Source organism: Calonectris borealis, chromosome 1 (genome assembly GCF_964195595.1).
Source record: "Calonectris borealis chromosome 1, bCalBor7.hap1.2, whole genome shotgun sequence".
Lineage (NCBI taxonomy): Eukaryota > Metazoa > Chordata > Aves > Procellariiformes > Procellariidae > Calonectris > Calonectris borealis.
Genome location: NC_134312.1, coordinates 97,587,553 through 97,614,365, shown reverse-complemented (window position 1 = coordinate 97,614,365; position 26,813 = coordinate 97,587,553). Strand labels below are relative to the sequence as shown.

General features: G+C 43.7%; 2 protein-coding genes across 18 annotated transcripts in view; both read left to right on the top strand.

The window, feature by feature from the left end:
* Window positions 1-19,690, top strand: part of IFT57 (intraflagellar transport 57) — a 37,341-nt gene extending 17,651 nt beyond the window's left edge. For 2 of the 7 annotated variants that reach the window (XR_012676617.1, XR_012676618.1), the window contains one exon: window positions 805-944. Coding sequence is in view for 5 of the 7 variants with exons in the window: in XM_075168854.1 (XP_075024955.1) it covers window positions 805-968; window positions 18,830-18,898 (233 nt within the window). In the remaining 2 variants the exon portion in view is untranslated. Of the gene's footprint in view, window positions 1-804; window positions 969-7,106; window positions 7,337-7,746; window positions 7,912-8,378; window positions 8,529-17,890; window positions 18,633-18,829 lie in introns of those variants that run through there. The other 5 variants (XM_075168854.1, XM_075168891.1, XM_075168871.1 and 2 more) reach the window with 5 other exon arrangements.
* Window positions 19,691-19,836: 146 nt separating this feature from the next.
* The window catches only part of CD47 (CD47 molecule), a 22,681-nt gene continuing 15,704 nt past the window's right edge, over window positions 19,837-26,813 (top strand). For 5 of the 11 annotated variants that reach the window (XM_075168798.1, XM_075168817.1, XM_075168781.1 and 2 more), the window contains exons 1-3: window positions 19,838-19,975; window positions 23,679-24,029; window positions 25,422-25,469. In XM_075168798.1, the coding sequence (XP_075024899.1) occupies window positions 19,930-19,975; window positions 23,679-24,029; window positions 25,422-25,469 (445 nt within the window). In that variant the 5' untranslated portion in view covers window positions 19,838-19,929. Of the gene's footprint in view, window positions 19,976-22,658; window positions 23,391-23,678; window positions 24,030-25,421; window positions 25,470-26,813 lie in introns of those variants that run through there. The other 6 variants (XM_075168842.1, XM_075168807.1, XM_075168826.1 and 3 more) reach the window with 3 other exon arrangements.

The following is a 26,813-nucleotide window of genomic DNA, read 5'->3' as shown; positions in this document are numbered from 1 at the left end:
TTTAATATTTAAGACTACATACCTATTTGAATTAGTTTGTCTCAGACTCGGAATTTGGTGGTTTGAGATTTTTCCTGATAAAAACATTCTGTTGCAAATGTATAAGGAGTACAAATGCAGAAATAAATTGATGCATGTTACAGTAGGACTAAATATACAAGCTGTATCCATATTTAACTGTAACCATTATAGCTAATTTACTTAAGTAGTTGTAAGTGTTATTGCATGAATAAACTTTGTGCACCCTTGCTTCACTGTGAGGAGCTACTTGCCTGCCTCACAGCACCTTTTCTGTATTATGGCATGGCCAAGGGTCAGGATAAATTCTAGAGCCCAGAATTATAAGGAGCAACATGATGCAGCAGCAGCAGCATCCCTAAGGTGGTATTAGTGGGAAGTGAGGGATTAGAAACAAAGTATGGAGCACAAAACATTTTAATAGCTTTTCACAGGTGAGATGACGTTCTGCTGAAGGTGTCTTCAGTTCTCTGCCAAACCCCAAGTCAGCTATCAGGATGAGGCTTTCAGTTGAGCAAAACACATCATTGACAAACCTATCTTAATGTTGATGCACACCTTTATGCAGATCCTAGATGTTAAGAAGACAGCAAAATTGTCATCGCCTATTTTTATCTTTAAAGTGTCTTGCATATTAAAAATGATGTATCAGTACAATCAAGTCTTTAGAGTAGAACGCCCTTTTGTTCATTCAACTCTTAAAATTTAAGGAGTGAATTATAGAAAATAATGCTTTTGTGTTAAGTAGCTGACGCAGAGTTGCACTGTTTATCTTTTTCTGAACAGCTCCTCTAGTGAAGATTAAACAGGCTTTAACAAAACTGAAGCAAGAAACCATTCAGATGGACATACAAATTGGTGTAATGGAACACACATTACTCCAGTCAAAGCTGAAAGAGAAATCCAATATGACTAGAGATATGCATGCAACAATGATTCCAGAAGCCACAGTAGGTGCCTATTAAAATTGTTTGGAGCTGACTTGGTTTGCCCAAAATACAGTTTTCTACCATTTGCTTTTTTGATAGTTTAAAGGTTCCTTTTTGTTGGCGGGGGGGAGAGGGCATTCATTTTTCTTTTTTGTTTTTAAGAAGATGCTTGAATGCACTTTAAAGAATAACATGCACACTTTGAACTCAGCATGGAGTCGTGTCTAGTTTTGTGCTGTAAAGATTTACTGCAGATCCCTTGCAGATATACTAATAAATTCTTATTAATGAACATGTCTCTAATTCACTGGAGAATGTTAAGTAGCGTGAAAGTCTATAGAATGATACTGACAGCCTGTAATCTTGCTATTTTACAGTGCTGAAAGAAAATTGCTTGCAAAAGACTTGAAATGAATTTAAAATGTCTATTATTGCCATTTACATACATTTAGTATAAAGTATTTAATTGCTGATATTGAAATAATACAGCATTATTCTTTCTAAAAGGCTGGGTCAAAATTGATTTCAGCTGCAAGTAAAAGTAAATTGTTGCTTCCACTTTAAGTTTATGAATTAAGCAAAAACCTAATGTTGCAATAGTTGCAATAATATTGACACGTTCCTACGGCAGCCCTACACAAATTTGTGAATGGACAACCACTGTATTCCTCACTATCCCTTTTTTTTTTTTTTTTTGGAGTGATTCTCTAGACAGACTGGTATGGATGGTTTTTGTAATTATTTTTCTTTTTACATTGCCTGTAACAGAAGCAATGATAACAAAATCTATACAAGATTAGAGAATGTGAAAAGTATTGTTTGGAAATTACTTTTGGCTTTCTAATCTTTTTTTATGTCATCACTGTTTCAGAGTCACTTTATATTAGCATTGGGTCAAATGCTGATTTCATTTATAGTATGTAGTAGAGCCCTGTGGACATAATTTGGATTATTCTTGGGTTTGGTTTTTGTGTCAGATCTCTGTTAATGAAAAATGTTGCCAAATCTAGTTGTGTAATATGGAATGAGAAGAAAAATGTAGGAGGAAGGGGTTGGAAATGTAATGGCAACAAGGACCTCCCTTTGTCTCAGTAAATGTGTAGGTAGGGAGTGATTCTAGACATTATAGGTAATGAAGGAACGTCGAACGAAGACATAACCTTAATAAAGTACTAGTACATCCTTTTGGTTACTATTGTTCATAAGCCATGGACAGTATTGGTACAATTCCAGTGATATTAAAATCCTCCCCTAACTTCTGTAGGTAATTCCATTAATCTCACAATTAATTTCTCTCACTTGAAGGTGAGCAGTATTCTGCAGAATCAGTGGATCAGTTCTGTGTCTGAAAGTCAAGACACTTGACACAGTCAGTACCATGAGCCAGTTTCAACTTTGTTGTGCTTCAGTATTTCATTTGCCAAAAAGAAAAAGCCCTAAACCCAGCAGATTTTAATAAGTGAAAACCTATACGTAAATTCAACTATTATAATTTACCTGTGCAAGCAACTGCTGAATATCTCTATGAATCACACTGGAAATCAGTTTCCAACTTCTTTTGCTGCCTACCTATATCCTCCCACATTCAGTTTAAATTAGAAAAGTTATTATTCATGTTCCCTTTGTTAGGTGGTATTGCTACTGCATATTTACTTTAACAGTGGGTTTACTTCAACTTAAGAGAAAAGTAATCCCCTTCTGCATTGCCTGCAAAGCAGGTCACCGACATTTTCGGATTGCAAATGTTGTGCTGTGTAAATGCTGTTTCTGTAAATACTTTCCCAAAAAAAAACCCTCATCCTTCATGCTAATACAACAAACAAAATTAATCAAAAACCTTCCCTTATGAATCAAGCCTCTTATTCTATTAGAGGTGAAACTGTTGAGACAAGCATAGTCAAAAACCCTCTATTGTGGTAGAAGAATCTCCAGAAGAAAAGCTAGCCTCCTTTATGCCAAAGTAATTCTAAAATAGTGTGCTAATTATATGTAATTAATCTACATTATTTTTCATGGTACTGTCTGAAACTGCATTAATCTAAGCAGGACACTTCGGTTATTGTCTCAAGAGTGATACGTGGCCCTTAACTGTCATCTGGGAAAGAGTGGCATTTGCCATTTAGACAGCAAAACCACTGGACCCTGCTCTGAAAGCAGTCTTACTGATCCAGCAAGTGGCCACACTACCTTCCTTAACAGCATGAGGAGAGCAATCTGAAAGGCTGTTCTAAAAAAGCAATTATCTGTGTAATTATTCCACTGCTGGATCAATGCAGGAAGCAGAAGCCACATTAAAATTAAATCACTTGTTTCACATTATTTCATACATTGCTCATTATCTAATGCAATGTCAGAACTGAAGATGAACAAAACGAAGGTGTCCCTAAGTTAGTAGGATGCACATGAAGCTGTGCTGTGCTATAAAACAGTCTCTCTTCTTCTGAAGAATACTTGGGGCAGAAGGACTATTCGTAAGAGTTAACTTTTATATACAGCTCTCCTCTTCCAAGGCCCCGTTTTCACTCCTCTGAAACACACCAGCATGGAGGCGTGGTGTCACTGTACAGGTCATCTAGAAGTCAAATGGGCACCAGCAGTAGACAGATCCAAAAGTAGCGCAGCGGGACAAACAAGGAGTTTCATTTGCTGAATCTGGTCAGAGAAGCCTATGGGTTTTGTCCTTGCCACGAGGACTGCCATAGTTCAGCCTCGTATGTGGCCCCAGGGAGAGCTGAGGCATGGCTCTTGGAAACGTGTGGCTGAGGAAGGCCCATCAGTAGCCAGCTCACTCTCCTGCCTGTACTCCCCAAAGCTCCAGAAAAGGAACACTAACAACGTGTTACTTCTAAAAATGCAGCTCTGAAATCCCTCCGAACCTTGTAATACGACTCAACGTCTTATGTCCCTGGGCTATCTTGTCTCTAGGCTAGAATGTAATAGATGCAAGTGCCCTGCTAGTAACTGGAAGTAGCCTTAGTGCTCACTGCCGTATTAAAGGTGCTGTTTACAGGCCATTTAGGATGTTTGAGAGTGATGTTATATTTATTAAAGTAAGAGGGTAATGCGTGTAATATTCCAATCCCCATTCTCTTCTAATGTCAGCAGACGGCATGATTTGCTGAATATTATGTGCTCTGCTGGTAAAAAGTGCAAAATAAGGGCTGGATTTTTACCTCTTAATCCAATTCTCCCATAGAGAACCTTCTGTGGAGTTAATGACTTAATATTGAAATTGCAAGAGTTTAATAGGGGCTTTCAATCATATGCCAAGAATTCAGTATTTCGGTAATGACACAAGTTAATCATTTGAACTTGCATCTGTGAGTGCTGTGCAGGAAGGTGAACCAGAAGTTCACATGAATTTGAGAAACCACTAACTGTTACAAACAACTCCCAGATCTGGTCAAAATATTCTCACTCTTTTCTGCTGATGGCATTAAAGGCCTTCCCCTCCTCCCCCATCTGAAAGAGAGGAACTTCAGGGAAAATTCTTTCTTGAAAAGGAAAACAAATGCCCACTTGCTATTAAACATTGGCACTTTTTTTGGAGTATAGCTCTGCTATGCATTATGACATACAAAAAAATCACTGTATTGCTAATTCTAAGTTACAGTAAAAGCAATTAAGTCATCTCTGCATGACCTATAAAAAAGACTAGGCATCAATGAAGAGCCTGTATGTGAACATTTCCAGCTTCTGAGCTCTTTGAATTTTGCATCCAAATTTTGCAGCCTGGGCTTCACTCCAAGTTTGACAAATGTTAATTAAAAAAAGAAGAAATTAGTGTGATGCTGTTTCTTTTCACGCTGGCTCTCAGCCCGCTCCCTGAATGTCGATGCTGCAGTGTGCCTCCACAAGGCAGCTGCACGTGCATGCGCACATGGGGTGCGCATACTCCTGCCTGTCATTTGGCCGACACTAGCAGTAGACTTTGGCAGCATAACAACATGCCTGTGAATACCCTGTCCCAGTTCCCGCAGCGTCACTGCTTTCCACTTTCACATTGATGTATTAGTGTTTTAGGAAATGGCTAGGTGTTTTCTGACAAAGGCTTGAAATAAAACTTGGGAAATGCCTGGCCTATATCGCATCAGTGCCTGGGAGCTTAAGTAAACAGGGGATATGAGCACCAGCTTTTCTGCATGAATACTATTCATAGGTGGGGAGTTTCCACAGGAGGCTCTGAGATTGCAAAAGTTATTTTTGTCTGCCATTTCCTCCTCTCAATGTATTTATCCCTTCAGCAAACAGCACTACCAGGGCTTTCTCAGGTATTAGCTAATACTTAGATATTGCTCCAGGGCTTAGTGTTGCTGGAAATGCCTTTTAGCCTCCTAGTAACAGCCCTACCATTTTGCAAACAATTATTCCCAGGTACCACTGGTATGAGCACGGTTGAGAGCTTTTTATTGAGACTAAATAAGAATTTGAATAATGCTAGTCTTTCACTTACTGGCTAGTTGCACTCTGTTCTTTTTCATTGCTGGTCTTAAGTAATTAAGAGTCGTTATATCTCAGTACTCCACCTCAGAAGTGGCTGAGACATGCTAGTCACTCATATGTCTTAGCTACCTGTTGTAAAAATCCACAAAGATGAGTATTTTAAGGTCAGAAGTACAGAATAATTATTTCTAATAATATTCCTCTTGATGACTCACTAATTGCAATTGTTCATTCAAAATACTTTCCTGTTTCTGTGGCTTTCAAAGGATGGCAATACTTCAAATGACACCTGTCATGAATGAGTGATTTAGATCGCTTAAAGAATCACCGTCAAAAGTATTAGCAAAAGTGGGTTTAATATGATGTTGTAAAAGTGCGACTTTACAAAGTTTGATGGCAAGGTTGACTATTAACTACTGCATGGCAGAAACATACAAAGGAAAATTGAGTTACACTCGGGTTGGAATGATTCACAGAGAGACTAGGGACACAAAAGGGCAAGCAGAACCCTCCCATTGAGTCACGAGGTTCAGAGTGGATCCCCTTACTTCCTAAACTCCTGATGGAGCTTAGGTGCAGCTAAGTCCAATCTTGGTCTCAGACTTGGACAACGGTTTATGTCTAATGGAAGAAATACAGGGAGTAAGGAAGACCCTCCCATTGAGTCACGAGGTTCAGAGTGGACCCCCTTGCTTTCTAAACTCCTGATGGAGTCTAGGTGAGCTAGATCCAAACCTAGTCTCAGACTTGGTCAATGGTTTATGTCTAAGGGATTATATATGCAAAATTCATGTAATATTGCATTAGCATCAATTCAGCATGCAATCAAAGTTACCAAGACAAATTCAAAGTTACCACACTACAAGGTTGTGCGCGATATCAGTCACTTACCAAAGATCTGCCGCTGATAAAGGCTCTCTCTGCCTCGAGGAGCAACCTTGAGAGATGTCCCAGCTCAAGGAGAGGTCACCGCCATGCAGCCACACTGCCTAGCAGGGAGAGCTCAAAGAAGGTTCACTTAGGCTGTCATATTTATGGGATAAAGTGGTTGGCTCATAATCAAATTACATGCGATGGAAAAGGTATGCATGAGACTCCTTATATCCACAACTTTCTTTGTTCCTTGATAAATGAGTCTTGGAAGAGCCACCTGCTATTCATGCGTTAATCGCATGATCAGCGATCCAAGGTCATACGCATTGATGCGCACTGTGTCACTCTGCTCCTTTGTGGGTTTTCAGAGAACAGATTGAAACTAGAGGAGTTCACGGCCTGGCTACGGCGCAGGCCTTTACCTTTTCCAGAGCCTGCACCAAACCACCGCCAGTCTGGTTAAGGGGTCGAGTGCATCCGTCACAACACCTTAGTGTTATGCAGTAGTAACATGAAGAATTAAACTGTGGATTGTAGGTATACCCTGGACCAAAAGCTTCCCATCCTTCCTCTAGTTTTAGGGCTGAAGTTTCTCACTGTATCTTGGGAGGCGGGCTCTGGTGAGGTTTTTGAGAGTTCTGTCTAACCTTCTCTCAGCATTTCTGGTCCATGAGCATGTTACCTCCTTTCAAAGAATCCATTTGGGAAAGAATACAAGCCAGCAGTCAGACCAAGGGAGACAGGCCATTTGTGAAATTTTGCCGGAAACTAGTGCCAAAAAATGGTGCAGAAGGTTTCAAGAGCTTGGACAGCATCTGTTGATCATTGTTTCCTTTGTTATAGGAAGTGCTCATGTTCCCAGTATGATGGTAGGAGGGATTTCTGCCGAGTTTGACAAATGCTATCAAACAACAGTAAAAACAATGAAAACTCTGTGATCTTAAGAGTGTCATTCACTAATTCTGTACTAATCTGTCTAGCAGCTATTTCATCACAGCCTTCTGTAGCATGCCCGTATTATAAGCTCAAGTAAAACATACTTGGAGTTTTTCATCATCTTCAGCTGTATCATACTGGCAATAAAGAATAAAAAATATTGTTCTGAGAAGACTTCGTTCCTGGGGCAGAAAGGTCTGCTCTAGATGTGGCAGGTTTGGAGAGGTTTTTTTGCTGTAAGTACTCCAGTACTGTGACTTTTCTGTTTGAGTAAGAATGTACTTAATACTATGTTTGGGTTTGTGAGATCTCTATGGAAAAACAGAATTGCTGGTAACTGTGTTAGAGAAGATAAACAATTGAAAGTCAGTTAGATTTTCTCTCAGTTGTGAGCATGATTGATATACAGGTAACAAATTCAAACGGATAGAATGAAAAAGCTTCCTTTAAAAAGCCCTTCCATATTATCTCTGCTTAAAAATAGAAAACATGCCTTCACTTAGTTATATTCCCTTCATTGCTTCTAGTTAATCCTCATCCCTTTCAGGTGCACAGCTTACTCCTCTGTGATGATGTTTCCCTCCAAATACTTGGAAGTTTGACAACATGACCTGAATATAACTGATGCGGTCAGTCTGTCTGAGCTTCTGCTAATCAGGGTGGAAACTTCCTGGTGTGTCTCTGTAGAGTGCCACATGTAAGCAGCCACTGCCGGCAGGCCTGCTGACATCGATTCAGTGTGGCTGTCAAGAGGAGATCAGAAGCAGGAGGGCGGCCCCACCTATCCTGTGACACAAACCTTAGCTTCTCTACAGACTATTTAAGAAAACCCTGTAGGAGACTGTAGAAGGCCAGGCAGACTGAATTTGCTATTACAGCTACATACAGAAGAAAGGCGAACACCATGGTGCTTGTCACCCTTCTGCTAAAAGCAGCTAATCAAAACATAGTGTCTCATTGATTGCTCTAATCAGGGGAAGGAGAAAGTGGTCATGAAGCCACATGGTAACTTCTGTGCCCAGAATGAATCAAACAAAAAGCAGAAAATAAAACACACAAGCTGCTCGCAAATTCAAGTCTTCTCCTGGTAGACTTGATCTCTTGGCTTGTTCTTGGGGTCAGGCTAAATGTTCTTTTAAGTCAGGATTAGCTTTCCTACCTCACCTGTTTTTTTTTCAGATCTTCACTACCTCTTGCTTCATATGCTGTAACCTTTATGCCTAAAGCCTCAGAACTCTGGATGGATCTGCTTATCTCTTTGTCTGGAGGAGAGACACCTTTGTGTGGCAGCTTTCAAAAGCCCTTATATTTCAACCACCTGCTTCTGCAAAGAAAATTCCTTCTTATCTGCATCTTGAAGAGCTGTATTGACACCCAGAGTTTCAAAGCAGCTTAACTTGACCTTTATCAGCATAAGGTTTGCCTAGGAGGAGGAAACCTTTCATTTGTGAAAAAAAGATGTTCTGTCCAGGGGTGGAAGAAAAGGAGAAATGTGAGAAGATACGGCCACAGGATGTAGCCTTTAGAAAGCCATAATAGTCCCTGTAGGACCCAGATTTTTATGCTGTGGCCACACATTGTGGGGTGTCTCTGAACACATGAATTTACCATTCTTGATTTTAGCAGAGTGACCCCAACATAAAGCTTCAAGAATATAGCAATGAACAGGACCCATAGCATACAGAAAGATCTCTCACTGCACAACAGTAAACGAAGTCTGCATCTGAGAAGAAACGTGCCATTTATTTTTTAGTTACTCAGAATACAAAATACCAGTTTATCAGAGTGAGGGACCTTCTGACAAGCAGAAGATAGAGCTTTGCTGTGATGCAGAAAATGCAACAACAGCAAAGGGCTATAAAGTCTTTTTATGACACTCCATTTTATATTTCATCCCAGAGAATGCCGATACCTCCTTTTCACTGTCGTAAGTGTGCTAGCTCCATTATACTTTAAACCATGCTTTGGCAAATGTATCCTTTGTGGCACTTCTGTGATCGATTATGCTTTACTCAGTGCCATAATTGTTTACAACACGCCACAGTCTTCCACTGGGTGAAAACACATTTATTACAGACAATGGTGCCAGCGCTGATCTGTTCTTATTGGCCATTTGAAAACAAAAGCCAGACAAAAAGGCGTCTGTCTTCAGCGGCTGGTCAGGTTAGTACTGGAAGTCACTTCTTGGTGCTTTTCACCCTGTGTTGGAATACAGCTGCCAGCGCTCAGGGTCCCCCTTCATTCAGGACCGCCTCCCTAGAAGAAATGTCGTGGTGGACTTGGTTTGGGGCTAATTCTAGCACTGACCTCGCCTTTCACAAGCTGTGCAGGCAAGTTTTCACACTGAGTCATCAGAGCCCTACAAATGGTTTATACAGTTAAAACAGCCAAGAGTGTCAAAATGAGTCATATTTTTCAAGTGACAATTGCTATTTCGAGTGACTGTTTTGCATTACACTTAGCAGGACACCCAGGAACCAACAGTGTTTAAGCTTCCCTGCTGATCTCCGTTCCCACCACATGACCAGCTAGGGCAGTTTTGTCACTCATATCGTTGAGCCGCACCTTGCTCTTCCCCAGAAATCATATTCCTGGGCGTACATGTCACCCTGTCAGGAGGAAGTGACTGCAGGTTTCTATGAAAAGTGGCTTCAGACAAAGAAGGGCATTGCTCTCAGAGGCCAGCGCGAATCGCAGACCGCATACCCAGTGCCTCTGCCTTGGAGAGAGCTGAAAACGGAACCGAGACTCTGTGGACATCTGCAACAGAACCAGCGTGCAGAGTGAAGAAAGGCAAGGTTGAGGACATCGTTGTCATGATCACTCCCATGAAGGACGGACTTGGAGGACAAAAGCTGGTGAACACAAGGAAACAATTAGACATGCCCATGCAGAGAAACAATCCCAGAAAAGAAACAGGAAGGCTGCAGCATGGGAAAAGTCATTAGTAGCTGGACAAGGCTGTTTCTGTGATGTAAAGAGGCAGAAGGTGGCTGCAATTGCATAGGAAGCCATCAAGGAAGCAAAAGCACTGGAGCAAATATATCTGCTATGGGAGTGAACAGCAAGAGAAAAGCACAGTCGATAGGAAAAAGGAGCAGCTCGCTTAAAGGAAGAGGGAAAAAGAGGCATTGAGGGTGGGGAGAACAGACTGGTATGAAATTAGAGTTCACTGCAGCCTTAAGATAAGCTAATATAAGTCACTGTACATTCCCCCCAGCATACGTGCACACACAAACACCCCAAACAAACAAACCAACCTTATGTTTACCAGAACTACCTTTGGTGTCCAAAAGCCACGAGAAGAAATCAAAGGAGATAAGGAGAGGTGAAAAAACAGGGGGAAGTCAAAAGGTTAGGTGAGGACGGAGGCTAAGCGACTTCAGAAACAGATACACAAGCAAAGGAAGTTACAAACGGAAGGAGGAGGGTGGGAGGCAGAGCCCAGCATGCTGAATATGCTGAAATAATGCTGGGTTTCGCATAGACCTCCTTTGTTAGCAGCTCTTCCAGTTCTGGCCTCTGAATAGCTGGAGCTGTTCCAGCTGTTATGCAGGCAGATATTACATTATCTGCTGCAGCCACAAAGAAACAGTTAAGCACAGTGTAAACTGTTGCAGGAGTACAAGGAAGGCCCTACTTGTAACAGCTACAAGTGGATAGAATTGTCCTTGTTTGGCTACTACCTTGAGGAGAAAGGGTAAAAAAATTCTTACAGTAACCCTTTCCAGGGCACTATGTTTTCCTTCTTGCTTTTTTCCCTTCCTCTTTGGAGAGGAACTGCATTTATCTGCTGTTACTCAGTAGATAAACAGGATTTCATTCTTGAGTGTTGAACGTCCAGTGTAATTTTTACAAGCAATAGGGAAATTTCAAAGAAAACTAAAGCTGTTTTACAGTTTTTTCAGTTCACCAGTGGTAACTCCAGTGGAGTTCCTGTTGAACACTTCCTTTTTTTTCCTGTTTGCAAGTTCAAATTTGGTGTCAAAGGGCAGAACCCACAATTATCACTTCAGGCAGGTTTAAAGGCAGTTGTATTTAAATACAGTTTAGTTGGAAAACCATCTGTTGGAGACCTGCTCCTTGAGGAGAGCCATAAGCTAAATTTAAAGTTGCCTCATATAACTCAGAAAATAACTTCTTCCTTGTTTCTTCTTTGTCCCTACTCCAAACTGAAGACTTGTGATGACGGGCTGGTTGAAAATACTCCTGTGTAACGAAACTCAGGTGGAAAAATGCCCGCATGATGAGGCCAAAATGCTTTACTTGAAACAAGCCAGTTGCAGAGTTCAAGCTAGGGTTCAGCTGGAGTGCTGCCTGCGTCCCTGGCATCCTGCCCCAGAGCCACAGACCAACCGTATGTCTCCATGCCCTGGGCCTGGGCCAGTCTGCCTGGGAAGACGCCCAGCTCCCCAGAGATCCACCAAGCTGGAGATGGCAATGCCTCGTGGACTGCCTACACTGGCTCTCAAAGCCTCGTAAGCCCCAGCTTTAACAGCTGCTCGGCTGTACAGGTAGCTGTTGGGATGAAGCCTGTCCGGAGATGCAGCGCTCTGGTGGCAGTCACAGTAGGAAAAAACAAACATACAGCCCCGGGACTTCAGCTTTACTGCTAGCATAAGCTGATCTAACAAGAAGCTGCTGTGGGTAGGTTCAGTTGCCCATTTGGTTTCCTCATCTGCACCTTTCTGCCACTTCCCCCGCACGAGTTGCCCATGTACAGCAGTGTGATGAGCTGGCACAGCTCACAGATCCTCCTGAAAGCTAATCCTGTAGGAGCCCCTCTGCCCGCCCACCCCAGGCAGTCGGCTCAGCAGCCCCTTGGGAAGACACAGAATGGGAAACAGAGGAAGGTACAGGGGAGTTTTTTGCTGGCAATCCACAATTAAACCAGCTCCAGCTGGTGGTCCAGCAGCAGCCTACAACGCCGGAGTCTGTGATTCCTCATTAGCCATTAATGGTTCCTACCAGTACTGAAGAGTTTCACCAAGCAGGCAGGCTAACAGTACGTAATAACTAAAACCAAAATCCTCTGCTAATTATTCCAGTACTTAGTGTTTCTTACATTTGAATTTGATCTTGAGAAGTCCTCTCAGAAAAACAATTAAATGATCCCACCTCCACCTCACAAAAGCTTTTAATTTCAAGAGAATAGATTCCTTGCCCCCCCGCCCCCCCTGTACTCTCTTGAATATAACTTCGAAAAAGACCTTCATGGCTAAATTAAACATTGGACAAGAGAATGGCAGAATGCCAGGCACTTTATCTCATAATATTATAATAAAAAAGATCTCATATAATATTATTACTCTTTTATACTAATTTTGGCCTTTTCCCTGTTGTCTCGGAACATCTCCTTTGTCATTCATTGATTTTATTCGTAATAATAGCATTACCCGGAAACACAGGCTAGACTGAGGCTCATGCACATAACCACACAAGACAGAGCAATCACATTCACCCACGGTGCTTTTCAGTGTAATATCTGTTGTCTTCAGTGGAAGTTGCACCTCCTCTCTCTCTCCCCCCATTGTGGGCTCTAATATACGCAGAAACCAGGAGCTCAGGGAGTCTGAGCTAAGACTGGAGGCTGAGGAAGCAGGAAAGTAAGAACTACTGCATACATTTGCCCTCTTCCCCAGGCATACACATCTGGGAACTGTCGTTGCAGGACACAGGGCTAAATTGCTCTTAGGGCAGACCCAGCACAGCCAGTTTCATGTATTATACAGCACCTGAATTTGGCTCTGGGAAGTGGTAAGAATTAAAACCTGAATCTCATGGAATTTTTGCCATCGACTGAAGCTTTGTGATTAGCAAATTACACACCATCACAAATCATATCGCGCATTCACTGGGGAAACATTCCTCAATCAGTTCCGTTTCCCTGTTCAAGCAGCTTTATGTGCTATTCATAACGCTGTATAGAAATGGCATACATGACATTACATGCAGATAAAAATTCCTCTAAAAAATGAAACACTTGCTAATCTTGTGGGGACATTGTGCTAAAAGTGGTGTATCCATCAAAAGAAAACCAAATTCCATTTCATGCAAGCTCATCAAGAAAACATACACAATATGCAACCGTTTCACAGCTGCCAAAAGAGATCAGTCTAATTTCTTTTTTTAGCTAGAAGGGGAAATCTAACCAGGCAAAGCTGTTGGGAGCCAAGAAAACTATTAAAAAAGAAAAAAAAAAAGAGAAGTAGAAACCATCCACAATTTCATACAAAGGCAGAAGAGTTTGTTAGTGAAATGCATGCACTGGGCCAAATGAAGTAGTGGTGACATTAATGTGGCTGCACGTAAGGTATGTCAATTAGTGAATTTTTTGGAGGGTTGTCTGTAATCCTGGGAACTATAGCTACAGAAAACATTTTGTGCAGTTCGGTTTTTGGTATTCCTTGGTCCTTATCTCTCCCAACCTCCATCCCTCCATCTCCTCCTCAGCCCTCCCCCATACAACAACTGGTTGCATGCTAACAATATTTCTCTTTGTGTCTATGCAAATACCGTTAGATCCAAGCATATCCCACAGAATTTGAGGTTATCGTCTGTTCGCGTGTACTGGGTAGTCAACAACTTCCACAGGACAACCATTCTGCTCACCCAGCTTTCATTTTCTTAAAAATATCTCAGGAATGGTTATGAATTGTTTAATTGTTTTAAATTAGTACCAAGAGAAGCCTTCCCACTCACCTCCCCAGCCGCCCCCAACCCACGTGCCATTAGAAACCCATTCAGCCCAAAGAGAGGCCAGATGTTAAAATCATTTGGAAAAAATGAGTATTTGGACTGTGGGCAGGGTGGCTGGATTATTCTGCCCCACTAGAGAATGAGAGCCGTCGGTTCCCTATACGTAGCAGCTAAACCAAGACGGAGGGAGGACAAGGGCTGCGCAGTCCTTGCCCGGGCTGCACTAGGAAGCGGAGCGGAGAGGGTGCAGGCTTCTCCTGGGGATGGCATACGAGCTGTCACAGGGAAGATGGCTCCGGGAGACTTTGAGCCTCGGAGATACACCTAGGAATCAAAACTTATCCGCTCTCTGGGAGAGGGCAATTAATGACTTACTCCAAGAATAAGTGACTCCAGGAATAAGTGATCCACGTCTAGCTTTGGATCCCAATGCAAGTAGCCCTTATAGACACTATGGGGAGATGCTCACACTTTTCTGTCGGTGATGCAGTCACTCTTCAGGCCCACATGACTTTCAGTCACTTAATTAACCTCTTGGGACCTCAGTGACCGCCTCTGAATGGGGTGATATGTCCCTAACTAGGTATTCCTTAGATGAAAGAAAAAGTATTACTGTAATTACAACAGTACCATCCTGCTGCAAATGGACTGCTTGTGCTTGGTTACATACCACAGATTTAATCCGTGTGCGTAACAGCCTTCTCTCCGTGTTTTCACAGCCTGGCTCTTCAGAGGAAGGCCCTTTGTTCCCAGCTAGGATGATAAATGGGTTTTAGCTTTATTTTCTCAGCGGAAAGCGTATGTGATTGTGCTGTCTGTCATCTGTCTACGCCGATAAGTTTTTAACTGCCACAGCCAATTATAATTATTTCCAAAGAAAAAAATCGCTGGAGGCAGACATCTCCATGATAATTATGTTTCTATGGATTTTGTGAAAGACCGCAGCAGACTGGGTTGGGGCTAGGGAGGAGGAGGGAGAGGACAGAGCACAAGACCACACTGAGAGGGTGCCACGTCAAGGAAAACTGGGAGGCCTCAGCTGATCCTCAGCCCATCCTGGCTGAAGGCAGCCAGTCAGTCTGAGGCGCCGGAGAGTCAGTCGGCATGGGTGTCTCTCCAAACGGCTCACAAGACATATCGCCTCTTGCCCGTGGGTATTATTTCATAGGGGACATCACTGCAGCCACAGCTGCCACAGTGAGAGGGGGAGCAGGCACAGACCTTCTTTCTGCCGGCTGTGAGGGAGGGAAAAGATTTTGTTGGTTTGATGCAGGCAGTGGCACTATTTTGCCCTGGGCCTTTGCTTGCGGGTTGCAAAACTTGGAGGGCGGTGGGCTGGGCTGGTAGGTGCCTCCAGGGAGGACGGACTGGCTAAGTGCAAGGCACGGTTAGAATATGCTCCATGCTGTAACGAGCCGGACATAACAGGTGCACTGCTAACAAATACTTGTAACGCGGGGGACAATGCGTTCTCTGTGCTCACAGACCTGCCAATGCACTAATGAAAGCTGCTAAGGCCAGGTTTGTAAACGTATTTAGGTGACTGAGCCAAGATATTTGAAAGCCTAATTCTCTCTGACATCAGAAGGGATTCTGACTTACACTGCATGGGAAGTCATATCTTTACACAACTTTAAAGCTATGAACCTTTCTTCTTAAATATTTTGGAAGAATTGACCTTCTCTCTGAGCGAATCTTGACTGCAATGAGAGGTTTCGGGAACTGCCCTTGAGAACCCAGTAGAAAGTTACAGTTTTTGCTTAACTGAACCATTCTCTGGAAACAAACCTATTGTTTCACCATTACAGAACTTTCTTGGAAGGGGCAAAATGCCTAGGGTGAAAGCAAATCGCCATCTTCACCTAAATACCATAACATATAATTTCTATAAGCCTGTTGATAATTTGATGCAGTTCTCCAGGAGTCTCATTTAAGTGGAGGGCAGCTGCAGGTAACACCCAAGACGGTTGCTCTACCTAGCTGTCTCAGGCAGCGGCCCGTAACGGGTGTTCAGTGAGCTCGACTGCAAATCTCACCGAGTTCAGGAGTTCACTCTCCTCATGGCAGGAGAGTGTTTCGCAGGCTGAGTTCTCAGTGGCCAGAAGTCACTTAAGGGGTAAGTTGCATGATGATTCCTAGCAGCTACAGCTGCAGCGGAATAGAGAATGCAAAATAAAAATGGAAATGCAAAAAACATGCATTCAAATACAGGAACAGAAAAAGAGTAAGTGAGGAAGGGGAGGCGGGAGCGTGAAAGAAGCACTATTTCCCTAGAACAGTTAGTTTTGAAATAGGAAAAATGACTGCATTTTAGCCCTATCAAACAACTGTGAAAGGTCAGCACTTTTTCACAGCATTGCTTTATTTTTGACTATTACTCAAAGTTAATTCAGGCTTTGGTCTTTGGGAACTTTTTTAATGTGCTAGTGCTTAGAAGTCCATTAATATTGATAAATGTCACTTGAATCCCATTTTTACCCTCTTGCCCAGGCAGGCTCTTTCATAAGAAGAAAACATTGTTGCTTTTCTTTTCCTTTTTTTTTTTTACTGGTTTTTTTTTTTTTTTAGAACTATAGTAAGTTCAGGGCTGAGCCTGTTCTAAAAATGTCATATGCTATAGAGCTGTGATGTACAGCTTTGGTAGCCTGCCTATGCCCCCGAGACAAGTCTGAGAGTTAGATCTTAGGCCTGGAGAAATGGATAGGGAGTCTATTCTCAGCTCTGCCACTGGCTAATTACGCAACCTTAGTCAGTTCATTTAATCTCGGCATGCCTCGGTTCCCAGATCAAAAAAGAAAGGGATAACAGGCTCCTTTGCAAATGCTTTGTGGTGCTGGAGGGAGAAGAAGGTATTACCCATCACGCTGCTGCTGCACTGTGACTTCTGGGTACGGATGGTTTCTGTGAGTGTTAGGATACATACGTCAAGTGAGTCCAGGAACACAGATGGAGGTCTGGCCGCTGCATTTCTTGCTGAGGGAGACAGCTCTCACAGTCAGTTTGATAAATCACAGCTACAGACACTCTTCGCTTTAGGCATGCAGGGTTTTATGTCACTCCTCAGCATCTTCCTGCCAGCCACGGCAGTTGCTGCCTCCTGCACGTTGGCTTGTGTATGTGATTCACGCCTGCCACAGCTTCACTTTTGCTGACCACAGATAATCATCAATAGCACTCCAAAGAGCAGTAAACCAGTATAAAATAGCAGATCAGTGCCTAGCTGTGGTAATAAAATAGTTGCCTAATTTCAAGACCCAAAAGTGTGCCTCGGAATCGTAAATGAGGGACTAATGCAGAGTTTTCAAAATGACCTATTGCTTTTGGAGCACTTGGGAGCCCAATATGTAAGTCAGAGATGGGTCTGTCCTTTTCACAGCTTCTGAGATCTGTTTCTGTGCAAGCTTCTAGAGTCTGCACGCACTGGGTGAAGAGAGACAAGCAGTACCACAGGGCAAAAAGAGAGAGAAACGGGCACAGTGATGTTGAAAAAATGGTTAAGAGCACACAGCTCTTCTATTACAGCAGGGTTTGCTTTGCGTACCTGGCTCAGACTGAAAAGCAGAACCTTTCTCTCAGTAGGAATGAGAAGCATCAGAACTGCCCTGTGCTGCACAATCCTGCTTCCTGAAACCATCAGCAAGCAGAGGCATTGCAGACCTTTCTCAGCAGCAGAAGGCAGAGCATTACAAGACAAAGTATTGCAGATGCACACCTAGCTACCTCCAAAAAAACCCAGGGAAACTGCATGCACAGAGAGTTATCTTTCGGGGATTTGTGAGACCCGGTTCAGTAGTATAGGAGACAGCACTTGCCACGGAGCAACACTCTCTCATGCAAGACTCCTGGCTGTATGAAATTTCCCATGTGCGCTGTTTTGCTTTTAGGCTAGCGTGGGTGTGTTACGTGCTACCTTAGCAACAGCGACAAATGCCATGCTGCAGCTGTAGCTTTCTCCTCTTTGCAGGAGGAGTAAAGCATCCGTCTTCTTACAGGCAACACGTAAGAGCTGACCAAGAGCTGACCCTGTCCCCCAAAACCTGCCTGCAACTCCCAACGCACTGGCACTCAGTCTGGGCACAGGTGCCTGAGCTACAAGTGAAGCAGACATGTCTTCCCTACTACTCTCTGCTCCAGACCCTTTCTTCTGGCCTCCAGGGAACATCATCTGAATCAGCCTGGCAGGAGCAGGATCAGCTGCTTCATGCCAGCCCCCTCCATCGTTTCTGGAGTCAGATGGCTCCCACTGCTCAAGGCTTTTTACTAAACTTGAATGCTGGAGGATGTCTGAGTGCTTTATGAATATCTGGAGAAAACAAATGCAGTAGTCAAGGCATCGGTATCCATTAATCACTTAAGGTGGGCTGGGAAAGAATTTAAGAGAATAGATTCTCAGGAAGCGGGGGTGTGGGGGGGAAGAACCATCTAAGCCAATATTAATGTTGCAGCTAAAAAAAAAATAAATGTAGTAAAACCATGTGAGACATAAAAAATATGGAAATTCAGTTTCTCGCAGAATTTTGATTCTGCCCTGGCTTTTATCCGCTGTTGAACTTTCGGACTTGTAAAAACATTTTATATATATGTATGTACGTATGTGTGTGTGTGTTCCCCAAATATATTTAACAGACCTTTTTTTAATGCTTCATCAACACATATGCCTGAGAACAAAGTATGCATTTAGGGTGCAAGTACTTATAGATCCAAAATTTTGAGACAATTCTACCATTAGAAAAGTCCTAAAGAGGGCTACCCCTGGAAAAAAAAACACATTTGTTGAAACATTGCTGAAATAGTCAAATGTGTGTTACTCCAGACGTAGGAAGGAGGAAAAGAGCATTTATCCTCGCTTCTAATTGAAAGGCAACAACAGATCACTTAAAAATTCTTCTGTGTTTTGTGATATCTTTAAAAACTTTGTATTTCACTTGTAGGTAAAGGGTATCGGCCCGATACCTTACCGAAAGCGCTGTGGAGCTGGCGGTTGGGAGGAAGGGGGCTGAGGCGCCGGCGCCTCCCTCTCGCTGCTGTTTCCTCGGCGTGCGAGAGCCGGCCACGGCAGCGGGACGGCGCGGATTTTAACGTCTGCCAGAAGCAACCGTGCCACTGGCAGGAGGTTTTCCATAGGGCTTTTGACGACAAGGAGCAACGCCCCTGTTCTCCTCCCCGGCGTTATTTACAAATACAATGTCAGGTGATTAACGGGAAACGGAGACTGAAACCGAGAGCGCCCGCCGCCCCCTCCTCCCGCCTCTCCCCGCCGCGGCCCTTCCCGCCTCCTTTTCAGGCAGCCGCCGCAGAACTGGGGCGAAGGCGGGGTTGAAGCGTTGCTGGCGGGAGGGGATGCCCCCCCGAAGGGAGCTTTGACCGCGTTCAAAATCAGTAAAGCGATCGGGGAGTCGCTTCGGGGAGCGGGAACCGCCCTGTCAACGCTTCCCCTTTATTGGACTCGGCACCTTCCTCCTCGCAGCCCCAGCCACGTTCGTCAGCCATTTTATTCAGCCGTTACTCAACACGACCTTCGGCTCTGTGCACGCAGAGAAAAACAACAAAACATCGCGACCCCAAAGCTGCAGCGGTCAAGGAAAACATGCCCTGATAATTACTTATAAAAAAACCCCAAAACCCGAGCTTTGTTGAAGCTATTCCCGCGGGCTGTTTTGGTTTCCCCGGGAGGGGGAAGGAAGCGGGGCCAGCCTCCCGCCCGTGGCGCCAAGCCTGCCCCCGGCGGAGGGGCCTCCTGCCACCCGGCCCGGCGCTGCCCGCAACCGACACGGGTGCGAGAGGCCCCACGGCCGCCAGCAGGCGGTTTTCTCCGTCGCCGCGCGACGGCCCCCGCAGCGAGGAGGGGCGCGCCTGCCCATCCCCGCGCCAGCGGCCGCAGCCAATCAGCGGCGGGAGGACGCACCCTCCTCCCCCGGGCGCCCCGCCCCGCCCCCTGCGCGGAGCCGCCCGCCCGCCCGCCCGCCCGCTGCGGCGACCAGCTCCGGAGGCCGCCGGGCTGCCTGGCCGCGCTCCCCGCCGCCGCTCCGCCATGTGGCTGCTGGCCGCTTGGGTGCTGCTCAGCGCCGTGGGCGCCGGTGAGTTCTCGCCGCCCTCTTTCTCTCTCCCTCTCTCGTCGTCCCGAAGCCTGCGGTGGGGCCGCGGCAGCCGGGCCCGAGACACCTTCCGTCCACCCCCGCCTCCAACGGGTTCTGGTGCGGGTGCCCCGCCAGCCCCGGAAGTAGCCCCGCGAGGCCCCAGGGGGCGAGGGGGAGTGTGAGGGAAGGGGGGCAGAGCCGCCTCCCCCGGCCCCCCGCAGCCGATGGGCAGGCGGGAAAGGGAGGAGCGGGTGTCGCCCTGGCGGCGGGGGGGGGACGGGGATGTGAGGCGGCCGGTGCCGCGGGGCGAGCGGAGCGGAGCGTTGCCTGCCCGCTCAGCCGCCGCTGTTGCGGAGACGTGCAGCTCCCTCCACTCGGCGTGGAGGCTCGCGTCGCCGCTGCCCGGAGCTCCCGGCTGTCGCTGGTGACGGCCGAGCAGCGGCGGAGACAGCAGGCGTGTGTGGGACTGCGGTCTGCCTAGCTGTATGTCGCCATCCGTTGCGGGGGGGGTTGCTCCAGCCCTACGCCTTACCGCTTCCCGCATCTTCCCCGGGTTTGGGGGTGGTTTGCTTCTTGCAGAAGTTGCGGGGGTGAGGAGGTCCTCGTCTTCTTGTGCCTAGTAGCATTAGGGCAGTTTGGCTTAATGTGCTTTGTTGAAGAAAAATGATGATCAAACCGGTCGTTTGCTGTGCAGTTTGTAGGGTTGATGGCATCTCTTGATCTTAAAAGCAGTTTGGGTGTCATTGATGTGTAAATGATATTTCGCAATCTAACTTCTTATTTTTCTGTGCCCCAAGAAGAAACTCTGTGGGGGGAGGGAGAGTTAAAAAAATTACAACACTTTCACTGAGGTGCAAATGCTAGATTGTTGTTCTATCAGTAAGCAGCACGTCTAAACCTGCGTGTTTAAAGCTAGTATCTAAATTCACGTCTGGGTTCCTGAGTTAGCAGTAGACTGGCTTAAATGCTGAGTGCCCTAGCATGTTTTGTAGTCACAAATGCAAGTTCCAACAGGTGCAAGTGCCAAGATTAGCCGATTTTGACATAATGTGCAGTATTCCCATATTTGCGCTGCATATGTCATTTGAAACAACCTTTCTGTGGCAGCTTCACAACTGCATATTCTTCAGAAGAAGGCTCCCCAGACTGCTTAGTGTAAGGCTCTAAAATTGTCACTTTTATGTGACACCTCTAAGCTGATAATCCATGAGAAAGTTTGAGACTAGGAGCCCGCCTAGTAGTCCACTGCCTGCAGGATTTGGGAACTATTGCCGAAGGGTTCTGATGACTTCCTCATGCCACAAAAAGAACGTTGGAAGTTGATAGTGGAAATATCATCTGTAGTAAGCAGTCAGGTTCCCTTTAGTGAGATAGCAGTCACGCAACCCCTTCTACTGAAGCAGTCAGATTTGCAGAGGACAAAACCCGCAAATATTTGTCTGTGTGCTTCTGCTGGTGCCTGTCTGCAGCCTGCTTGTTATTTCCCCAGCACTCTGCTGGTGGAGCAGTTCACATGAGTACTTCTTAATTGGCTTCCGGCAAAATATGCCAGCTCTCATAGACTACACAACAGCAAACTGGTGGAATCAGTAATTTACAGCTCCCTGCCATTCTGTGCTACTACTAGTGAGAAAATCATGATCAATATGTTTTAATTCCTTCAAGATAATTGGTTTTTATTTGCTTTGGTAAAACTTGGAAGTATAGTTGCTTCCTTTAGTTGAAAATCACCTTTCCCAGTGATGGAGCCAGCGGAGAATAAGTTCTTCCTACAAAGTGTAAATGTGCTAGCTCTAAGGGAGAAAAAAAGCCCAACCAACCAAAAAAAAAAACCAAAACCACCAAAAAACAAAACCCAACAACCCCACACTCAGAAGCCTTTTATTGTGAGGTAGTGTTAAAATAAAACAGATGTGAAAGTTATTTCAGGAAGACCACTGAAGCACTACAGCTTTTAATTGTGTGCATTTATTTTTCATTAGTGCATAGTTTGGGGTTCGGGTACAGTTTCCCTTTGTTCTGGTTTTATTACTTTTATTTTTTGAGGTACAGTTTAAAAAATGCAACACAGTGAATAAACCAGAGAATAATTCTTTCTTCATTGTTAAGTGCTGTCATGCATAATGCATATTTAGTTAATTTATTATAAGCTCTTATATTCAATAGTAATCCAGTGACTTGTGTGAGAATATTAAATCAATGTTTCAAGGAACAGTGCGTTTAAATTTGATCTGAGACCGTTGCTTTGAAAAAATTGAGCTACTGCAAACAGTGACACAACTTTCATTGATTTTTTTTTTCTTTCCCCCTCCTCCCTTTCCCCTAATTGAATTTAGTTATCAAATACATATCACAATTCTGAGCTGGTTTAGACACGTGAATACCAGTAGTTCCTCTGAAGTCACGGGAGCTACTCCAATTTGTAAGTCTGTGTGCTTACCGTATTAGGGGTTGTGGTCTTGTTCTACAGTACATATCTTTTCCCATATTTGCTTTTATCAGGTGGATATAGTCAGGCCTTTTGAATAATTAATGCTACTGGGACTTTGGGGAGCAATGACTATTAGGACAGCTATTAAACTGAGTTGCAATTTCACACAAACGAGGAAAAATGTAGAAAATACAGGATTCAAAGCCTTCATATTTTGCAATCAAGTTAGTTTAATTAACCTCTTTCTTCTGGTTCCTGGTGTAATTTAAATACTGATACTGTAATTTTTGGTGTTCTCAAGAACTGATGAATGGGTATTCATTTCAGATAAAATCTTGCCATAGGATTTAGGTCTTTCTTGAAACAGTGGTCAGTCAGTAGTACTGTTTCAGAACTGTGGTGCAATGTGGGAGAGAAATGATAAAAAACAGCAGTGATAACATAATCCTGTGTGGTGGTGATTTTTCATTACCAGCATTGAATGCTATTGTTAGTAGTATTAATCACAACGTTTTATAATACAGGAATTTGTTTTACAAATTCTCCATTTTCAATACTATTGTGTATACACTCAAATACTAGGTAAGTAATAATCTTGTTTAATATATGGTATTGTGTGTGCACCTCCTCCATCAGAAAGGAAAAGAGAGAGAATTTGCAAGAAACGATCTAAATCTATTGGCATTTCGCTCCACCCTCAGAGATAAGAAGGAACAAATGACAAACCTTGGTTGACTAAGCTGCCTTGCCTGCCTTCTCTCAGAAGTGTAAAAGTAGAATTTTTTTCCCCCTGTCGTTAACGAACTGTGAAGGATGCCTGTGTGGAGCTGATGCCTGGACCTCCATTTTTAGATACCTGTGTGATCAGCAGCAAAATTTTGAACATCAGTGGGACAAGCTGCGATTAATGTTATGTGTATGCTTTGCAGAAACTAAGCCTTAATGCAGTATTTCTGTGTGTGGCATTTTGGGGGAAGTGTCCAAGTAAGTGGCAGCCCAAAGTTTTATTAGTTTTAATCAATAATAGGTTATGTTATCTATACATTAAATGGATGTGAGAATGGCTAAGTCTGTGTAGCGGGGCTGTGGTAGAATTATAAAAATGCCTCTTTTCCTTCTTTTGCTACTCCCTTAAAGCATGGTTCTCTTCTTGTGGTTCCGCGGGAGAGTTCATTTTGTTTTCCCAAGTCACATGTTGTAATTCTTTTTTCTTTCTTCTCTTGTATATTAAGAAATAATTCTGAATGTGTCAATTTTCATTTTTCTTTGTAGGTTCTGCCCAGTTGATATTTAGTGCGACAGATGTTGTTGAAAGAACTGACTGTAATAAAACTGTCATTTTACCTTGCTATGTGACTAATCTAAAGGAGAACAATGCAAATGTCATGTTTGTTACATGGAAAAAACAAGGAAAAATAATTTTTTCTTTTGATGGCGGAAGACAAGAGTTTTTCAGAGATCCAATGGTTCCATCAGCTAACTTAGTATCTCAGGCGGATTTACCCAAGGGTATTGCCTCCCTAACGCTTAACAGTGCAGAAGCAGATGTTGGAAATTACAGTTGTGAAGTAACAGAATCAAACAGAGAAGGAGAAACAAGAGTTGAACTTAGAAACCACTCAGGTGAGTTGCCTGCTATTGTTTTAGAATCTGAGAGAAAACAAGCAAAATCGTACGGGAAAGAGAAAAATAATGAATATGACAATACATTACTTCCAATTGAAAATCAAAAAATGTAGCACCCAGGCCTTCTAACTTGAATGCTAGTATGAGTTATTTTGGATTAAGTTATAGGGGAGTGCTTCTGTGGGAAAGATCTGAACACATTTTTTCATTCTATAATAATGTCTGAAGATCACTTGTCTAATACAGTAAAATCTATGCTTTCCCATGTCTGTTAGATTATATAGTTGGTGATATTTTCAGCATGTTATTGCATTACATACTGAAACATATTCCTAGTATTTTTGTAGTACTGAGATGTATACATCCATCACAGTGCCTGCAGAGATCTTTTCTTTGAAGAATTGCATCTTGCAATCTTTAGCTATGCTGGAACAATTACAGATAGAGCTAATAGAAATTATGTATAAGAGCTCTAAAACTTGATGTGAAGATAGGCAGTTTTCCAGTGAGGTTGAAAATGCTTCTACTAGATGGTGACTTTGTTATGGTTGTCTAGCATTAAGTGTCATCTTCAGAAGACGATGTAAGCTAGAATAATGGTGACTAAGTGATGAATTTTTCATTTAGTGAGCCATTTTACCTTATCTTGTCAGATGCAGCCCATGTGCTCTAGCGCTTCAGCTATTGAATAATGGGATCTGCTGTACATGTGCAGTCTGTCTAGTATTCTGCAGAAGTGACAGTTTCACTGAACATATGTGTGTATTGTTTATCTGTTCTGCACCGGAGACTTGCTTCTTGCTTCTGGAAAGCTGCTCAGAAGCTCTGAATGTTACGTATGCGTAGCACATGGAGTCTTACCCGTGCATTGTAGAATTGTCCTAGGACGTTTTTGCTATTAGTTTTTGCATTTGTCATTAAAATATTTGTGAAGCTCAAAAAGATGTACTTGTGTCCTGCTGCAGACATCTGTGTAATTCACAGTTGGATCTAATTATTGAGTTAACTATATACACTGCAAAAGAGTTAACTATATACACTGCAAAACAAATGTGATCCTGAAATGGATTGAGAGGGGCATAGCCACTGAAAGAATGAGAATGCTACAAAATCATTCAGTTCTTAAAACACTGCAAAAACAGGGGAAGAGGTATAGGCAGTTTCCTTCCTTCTCTTATGACTTCATCCTCACTCAACCTTTTTGGACTGTTTTTGCCATTCAGTGTTAAGCTCTAGAAGAGGAAACAAGGCTTGAGGATGTAGTAGAATCAAGTCCCATTTGCAAGTTTTACTGTTTTATTTTTACTTTCTCTGTGTTTAGAATTTTGAAAGCAGCATAAAGACTACAAAGCAAGAAACTGATGTAATTTTTCTAATTTCATTTTCTAGTTATCAGTTGCGGCGAGGAAAATACCCCAACACCAAAGGAAAAATGTGGTTGGTGAAGAATTTATAGTTGCGAGGTCACATTAGGTTTGAGAGTATATGCTAGAAAATGTAAAACTTAGTCTTACGTTTGAGGGTTTAGCTGAAAGTAAAACAGTCGCTTGTTCTTTCTTTAAATTCTGCATAATTTGTTTTTGTTTGTTCCTCAGTGTTCTAGAGATACTCTTGAGATAATAAGCTAATAGGAGAAAGTGTAGCAAGTGAATTTTGAAGAGGGTTAGTGAATAATGGAAATCCTGCACCAGTCTTCACTCTGTCATTGCTGAGCGATAACATGCTGTCACTACTAATATGTTCCGATTGATGCATTTACAAAGGTAGTCTCGTAAGAGCCAACTGTTCTCCATCTCACTTTACAGAATTCCTGGATTCACCTGGGGAGTGGGTAGCAGAGTGAGCAAGACGTAATGCTAGTGCCCTTGTCTTTGGCCACACTCTTTCCTGATCAGTTATCTTCACAGGAAAGTGACCGTAAAGTTTCCTCTTCTCCCCCCCCCTTTTCTTTTCTCCCCCCCCCTTTTCTTTTCTCCCCCCCCCTTTTCTTTTCTCCCCCCCCCTTTTCTTTTCTCCCCCCCCTTTTCTTTTCTCCCCCCCCTTTTCTTTTCTCCCCCCCCTTTTCTTTTCTCCCCCCCCTTTTCTTTTCTCCCCCCCCTTTTCTTTTCTCCCCCCCCTTTTCTTTTCTCCCCCCCCTTTTCTTTTCTCCCCCCCTTTTCTTTTCTCCCCCCCTTTTCTTTTCTCCCCCCCCTTTTCTTTTCTCCCCCCCCTTTTCTTTTCTCCCCCCCCTTTTCTTTTCTCCCCCCCCTTTTCTTTTCTCCCCCCCCTTTTCTTTTCTCCCCCCCCTTTTCTTTTCTCCCCCCCCTTTTCTTTTCTCCCCCCCCTTTTCTTTTCTCCCCCCCCTTTTCTTTTCTCCCCCCCCTTTTCTTTTCTCCCCCCCCTTTTCTTTTCTCCCCCCCCTTTTCTTTTCTCCCCCCCCTTTTCTTTTCTCCCCCCCCTTTTCTTTTCCCCCCCCTTTTCTTTTCCCCCCCCTTTTCTTTTCCCCCCCCCCTTTTCTTTTCCCCCCCCCTTTTCTTTTCCCCCCCCCTTTTCTTTTCTCCCCCCCTTTTCTTTTCTCCCCCCCTTTTCTTTTCTCCCCCCCTTTTCTTTTCTCCCCCCCCTTTTCTTTTCTCCCCCCCCTTTTCTTTTCTCCCCCCCCTTTTCTTTTCTCCCCCCCCTTTTCTTTTCTCCCCCCCCTTTTCTTTTCTCCCCCCCCTTTTCTTTTCTCCCCCCCCTTTTCTTTTCTCCCCCCCCTTTTCTTTTCTCCCCCCCCTTTTCTTTTCTCCCCCCCCTTTTCTTTTC